Source organism: Monodon monoceros, unplaced genomic scaffold (genome assembly GCF_005190385.1).
Source record: "Monodon monoceros isolate NGI ecotype Baffin Bay Population unplaced genomic scaffold, NGI_Narwhal_1 Super_Scaffold_12, whole genome shotgun sequence".
NCBI lineage: Eukaryota > Metazoa > Chordata > Mammalia > Artiodactyla > Monodontidae > Monodon > Monodon monoceros.
In genome coordinates this window covers 2,946,559-2,952,644 of record NW_021703768.1, presented here as the reverse complement: position 1 = coordinate 2,952,644, position 6,086 = coordinate 2,946,559, and the positions used below count along the sequence as shown (strand labels likewise).

Sequence of the window (6,086 nt, the reverse complement as noted above, 5' to 3'; positions counted from 1 at the left end):
CTGTTCGGCGTGACGCGGGCCCGGCGCCCCGCGCCCACCATGTCCTACCCGCAGGGCTACCTGTACCAGGCGCCCGGCTCGCTGGCGCTATACTCGTGCCCGGCGTACGGCGCGTCGGCACTGGCGGCGCCGCGCAGCGAGGAGCTGGCTCGCTCGGCGTCGGGCTCGGCGTTCAGCCCTTACCCGGGCTCCGCGGCCTTCACCGCGCAGGCGGCCACGGGCTTCGGCAGCCCGCTGCAGTACTCGGCCGACGCTGCCGCCGCCGCCGCCGGCTTCCCATCCTACATGGTAACCGCGCGCGGGCGGGCGGGCGGGCTGGACGCGGGACGCCGGGCGCGGAGACACTGATCGCGGCGTTGGCGGAGCGGGGACGGGGATCCGCGAGCTGGGCCGCGGGGAACGTGCCGTGGGAGGTGGCTCCGCAGTCGCCGACTGGGGTCGCCGCGCTGCTGGCGGGACGAGAGGCCAGGACAAGCGGCAGGGCGGTCGGCCGGCGACGTCCTGAGCGCGGGCCGAGACTCGCGTTCCACGCCCTTCCACTCGGCTGCAGGGGTCATTTTCCCCAAGAGCCTGTGAAGTGCGACTCCGCTGGGGTCGGGATGGGATCTGTCCTGGCTGGTCCTTCCTTCAGGCGCCGAAGCTCGGCCAGCAGTCCGGAGCGGGCCGGCGCTCGCTTCTTTCGGCGCGAGGCGCGAGGGTCGGCGCCACTGGGGCCTCCAGGGCGATTACCGAGTGTTTAGCATCTACTTGTAGGGGCTTGGGGTCACTGGGTTGGGGAAGGGAGGGAGCATCGGCAGAGGCTCTGGGCCCCGGCCCGGCCGCCAAGATCTCAGCCTTAATCTGTCCCACAGGCCATGCTTCGGAAAAACGTGTCGGCCGGCGTTTGGCCAGCTAAGTGCCGCCTCGGTCCCCTGCGCACCGAGAGCAGCTCCTGCTTCCCCGACCCGTGGTCGGCCCGCGCTCCTCGGGGTCTGCAGCTGGGCCCGGCCGGGTGTGGCAAAACGCATTTTAGATGATGGAGGCCGTAACGGGGGCTTGTGGCCACCTCCCGCGCTCGGCGGAATTCCAGGGCAGCACTGGAGTTGCTGGGGCCTCGGCGAAGGCTGTAAAAGTCTCGAATTTAAACGTTAAAGGCTGAATTAACATGCTAATTACCACGTATTTGAAGAATTCGAAACGGTGACTGGCTTCTGAGTTGCAAATTGGATTTGCCGAGCTTTAGGGCGGTGAATAGCGGAGCGGGGGCTCTGGGGTAGTTTTTTAACCATATAAGGGCGGGGGAGGGGGAGTAGGGGAGGCAGCCGCACTTAACATACAGAGAAATTTAGATATCAGGAAACTACCTGTGGGCCTGTGTGTGCGTTCGTGTTTGTGTACGTCTGTACTGGCGGCCCAGGGGCATTTGGGGGAAGATGCCTCGTTTTAGGAAAGTGAAATAGTTGGAAAATTTGATAATAAAACCGTATCGCTTTTCTTGATCAACAGCTGGCCTTAAATTACCCGCTGAGTCCTTTTGCTCTGTTGCCGCGGGAAGCGCAGCTCTAGCGCCGGAGGCATCGTGGGAAAGGCGGCCACGGGCGGGCGGAGGGGTCGCCTTGGCGCTGACGCCTGGCAGGTCCCCAAGCGACCCGCTCACCAGGCTCTTGTCGGTTGCAGGGTGCGCCCTACGACGCACACACGACCGGGATGACGGGCGCCATCAGCTACCACCCTTATGGAAGCGCGGCCTACCCGTACCAGCTCAATGACCCAGCCTACCGCAAGAACGCCACGCGGGATGCCACGGCCACGCTCAAGGCCTGGCTCAACGAGCACCGCAAGAACCCCTACCCCACCAAGGGCGAGAAGATCATGCTGGCCATCATCACCAAGATGACCCTCACGCAGGTCTCCACCTGGTTCGCCAACGCGCGCCGGCGCCTCAAGAAGGAGAACAAGATGACGTGGGCCCCCAGGAACAAAAGCGAGGATGAGGACGAGGACGAGGGCGACTCGGCAAGGAGCAAGGAGGAGAGTCCGGACAAGGTGCAGGAGGGCACCGAGACTTCGGCGGAGGACGAAGGTGAGAGGGGCCGAGGCGGGCGCAGGGTCGCGGGGGCTTTCTTCCCAGGCGGGGCGCCAAGGTGAGGTCAGGGAGGATGAGGTCGGGCGGGGGGGGGGCGGGTGCTGCCCGCCCGACGCTCCACATTCGGGCCTGGAGTCTCGGCCGCCTGGCAGCTCCGGGGCCGAGCAACTCCTCCTCGGTGAACGCGTCCTGGGAGGTCGCGCTCCCTGGAGGACGCGGCTCGGGTTGGGTCGAAGTGAGGGAGCAGGTGGGGCAGAGAGCCCCCGGGTGCCACAGACCGTGCCCGCGCCCCTGCAGGGATCAGCCTGCACGTCGACTCGCTCACGGATCATTCGTGCTCCGCCGAGTCGGACGGAGAGAAGCTGCCGTGCCGGGCCGGGGACCCCCTGTGCGAGTCGGGCTCGGAGTGCAAGGAGAAGTACGACGACCTGGAGGACGACGAGGACGACGACGAGGAGGAGGGCGAGCGGGACCTGGCGCCGCCCAAGCCCGTGACCTCGTCGCCGCTCACCGGCGTGGAGGCGCCGCTGCTGAGCCCCCCATCCGAGGCCGCGCCCCGCGGGGGCGGCGGCGGCGGCGGCGGCAAGACGCCCCTGGGCAGCCGGACGTCGCCGGGCGCGCCGCCGCCCGCCAGCAAGCCCAAGCTGTGGTCTCTGGCCGAGATCGCCACGTCGGACCTCAAGCAGCCGAGCCTGGGCCCGGCCTGCGCGCCGCCGGGGCTGCCAGCGGCCGCCGCGCCCGCCTCGTCAGGGGCGCCGCCGGGCGGTTCGCCCTACCCCGCGTCGCCGCTGCTCGGCCGCCACCTCTACTACACGTCGCCCTTCTACGGCAACTACACAAACTACGGGAACTTGAACGCGGCTCTGCAGGGCCAGGGTCTCCTGCGGTACAACTCGGCGGCCGCGGCCCCCGGAGAGGCGCTGCACGCGGCGCCCAAGGCTGCCAGCGACGCGGGCAAGGCGGGCGCGCACCCGCTGGAGCCCCACTACCGGCCCCCCGGCGGCGGCTACGAGCCCAAGAAAGGTAGGCGGCCTGCGGCCCGCGGGGCCTTGGGGGAGGGGGCGCCGGCGGGTCCCCGGTTGGTGAGCACCCTTGAGGAGCCGGGGAAGGGGCCGGGGGACCTGTAGGTCTGGCCGGGGAAGCTTTGTCGCTTACAGGAGAACAGGAAGAAGACAGGACGTCTTTGGACGGTGGTTCTTGGACGACAAGTTAGAAGTGAAGGGGTGGTGAGGGCAGAAAGGGGGCGGAGGGCCAGGCGATCCTGCCACGCAACGGGACTTGCCCCCTTATAGCTGACTTTTCATTTGATTTATCATTATTACCGTTACTAGTATTCTCGTGACTGTTTTCGTTTGGGCAAACACAGATTGCCCAACATGCAGCTGACAGCTTTCCCCCTGCTGACTGAGCCTAAGCTTTCTGTCTTTTCTGTCCCTTTATAGAGTCTCAGCTGAATCTCCTCTTCTGCCTTTGGCTGGAAGGAAACAAAACGTTCTAGTTCTTCCCAGAGGCCTTAGTTTTTAAATCTTCAAAATAGAAAACGAGAGCCTGTTTTCTTTCTCTCCTTTTCTTTATATTGTCTCTGTTGCTCATAATTCAGGCTTGAGCTGATAAGACCTGTAAAAGGAGTCAAGGGGGAGAGAAAATGAGGACGCGGAAACATGACCGAAGTCTGTCTCAGGCAGTGGTGGTGGAGACAGCAGGCTCCCCCAGACTGCTCGCCGGGCGCAGGGGGCAAGGGCATGGCGAGCGTGGGTGTGCAGGCTGGTGGCTGTGCTGCTGTCTGGGAGACTGATGGCTCTGGGGGTGGGTTCTGACTAACTGCCCCCTCCCCTGACAGATGCCAGTGAGGGCTGCACCGTGGTTGGTGGAGGCCTCCAGCCCTACCTATAGAAGGGCCGCACACAGCAATGCAAGTAAGTGGGCTCCCTGGGGTTCCCCCTTACCCCTTGGGTAAGCCTCCCCGAACCAGTTGCCCTGTAAACTTGCTTAATGTGTATTTCTTGCTTTTTGGCACGGGGTATGAGGACAGAGCACTGCAATCTTCCCCCTTTTTTTTGTTTTGTTTTGTTTTGTTTTCCCCTTTAAGTGGGAGGGGATCCATGCTCTTTTAGAGAGTCCTTCTTTTTCTGCTCAAGTTCTGCTTTACAGAATCACTCCTTTAACTGGAACGTATTTATTGCTGTTGTTTTCTCTTTGGAAAAAATAGGTTCTTAAAATCTGGGTATTTGTATGCAATTTGGAACTTTGTTTTTTAACTATGCTAGACCCTTAATAGACACTTGCTTTGATGAGCGAGTGCCCCTGAAAGTTGGGGTATCAAACGCCTTTATAGATGATCTTTGCAGAGTCAGACTGGAGAGACATAGAAGGACTAGTCTAGCTTTTATCAGGCTTGTCCCTATGTCCAGATAGACTAGGTAGGGCCGTGCAGTTCACCTGGCTGACAGCAGCAACTCAAAAAATACCCACTTTACAAGTAGGCACAATTACTAATCACAGATCTTGGAGATGGGGAAGAGGCAAGACCATTTCAGATGGACTCCTTTTTAGAATATGATGATGTTGGCATGGGACTGAAGGATTTGGGATGATTTGGTCTTTTCCTTGGTCCACAGGTAGGTGTCACAATTGCTTTGGAAAAAAAAGTCAGCAGGCCATTCTCTCTTCCCAAGTTCATAAATATACAGATGTATTAAAAAAAAAAGATCTCTAAATCCGGACCACATCTTGTGCCACTGTAAAAGAGAAGGATCCACAGGGCACTGCCAACCCACAGACTCTATTGGAACAGACTTTTGTTGGACATATGTGAATTTGTTGGCATAGTATAGCTTCCCCAATGTATGTGTGACTTTTGAAAACAATCTTTTTTCTCAGGATATCTTGAATTGATCACTTCATTGCCACGGTATATATTCTATAGGTGTGATAGGATTTACTGTAAAGTTTATTTGTAAAAGATGTACACAGTAGAAATAAAACGTGATTATAGATCTTGAGTACTTAAGAAGTGGAAACAAATTTGATATTTATTTTTATAATGATATAAAGCTTCTAGTAATTTATGCAAGTTGTATTGCAATGGAATCTAAACCTTTTGTAAATAGATTCTGCTTGGTTTTTATTTGAACATTGCTGGTTATATAATCTTTGTTGGTTGTTTAACGAGAATTCTTTACTAATTTATATCTTAAATTGTAAATAAAAGCAAACTAGTCTACAACAATGTGGTGTCTGGGGCTCATTTGTCCTGGAAGAGTGATTTGGGTAGGGAGTCCTGGTGATAGTAGCCCCTCTGCCCAGGTGATCTGACCTCAGGCTTTTTAATGAAAATGTGTAAAATAATCTCTCCCTTCTCCTGCTCCTACAAAAAGGCAGATGGAAGAGACGTACACAGTAGGGAGATATGTATGGTTTTAGGTTATTTATGTACACATGCATTGCAAGAAAATTCAGATTTTGTGTTCTGAATATGAAAACGGCTTGTTAGTATACATTTTAAAAGCTTGGCAAGATAAAATGATCTGATATGCCTATGCATTAGGATCCATTTTATATTTATTTCGGGTATAGGCTCATTGAACCTCCTCAGTAACTAGAGAATTGTGATAACATGGATAATAGTTACACCCTCACCATAAATTATTGAGGGAAATAATTGTTTATTGTAACCTTGAATTATCCAAATTGGCGTAGATTATTCAGATTTATTGGATGGCTTCTTAACTCTCCTTTTCATATAACTCACATTAAACACACGGCGAAAATCTGGGAGGAGAGATTTATTTTCCTTACAGTGACTCTTACCCTTACCCTGGGGGGAAAGAAAAGTTTAAAGAACCTTAGCCTATTGCCTCGTTATTGTGTTACTATCTAATGATAGGACAAGTCTAGAATTTGTAGTCAGGGAACATATTCCCTTTGATTAGTATCATAAAAGCAGCAAAACTGTCACTTTAATTTTCAGCAAAATTGTATGGATATCCATATAATATAATTTCAGAAAAGAAATGATCAT

The 6,086-nt window shown here is 55.7% G+C and overlaps 1 protein-coding gene across 2 annotated transcripts; it reads left to right on the top strand.

The window, feature by feature from the left end:
- Window positions 1–27: 27 nt before the first annotated feature.
- On the top strand, window positions 28–5,291 carry IRX2 (iroquois homeobox 2). 2 transcript variants are annotated; one of them, XM_029215836.1, is made up of 5 exons: window positions 28–288; window positions 1,657–2,062; window positions 2,363–3,088; window positions 3,906–3,981; window positions 4,684–5,291. In XM_029215836.1, exons 1-4 carry the CDS (start codon window positions 40–42, stop codon window positions 3,956–3,958), a joined length of 1,434 nt encoding a protein of 477 aa, XP_029071669.1. In that variant the 5' UTR covers window positions 28–39; the 3' UTR covers window positions 3,959–3,981; window positions 4,684–5,291. The 2 variants fall into 2 exon arrangements, with proteins under 2 accessions (XP_029071669.1, XP_029071668.1); XM_029215835.1 differs by lacking the exons at window positions 3,906–3,981; window positions 4,684–5,291 and having other exon boundaries at window positions 2,363–3,817.
- Window positions 5,292–6,086: the final 795 nt, after the last annotated feature.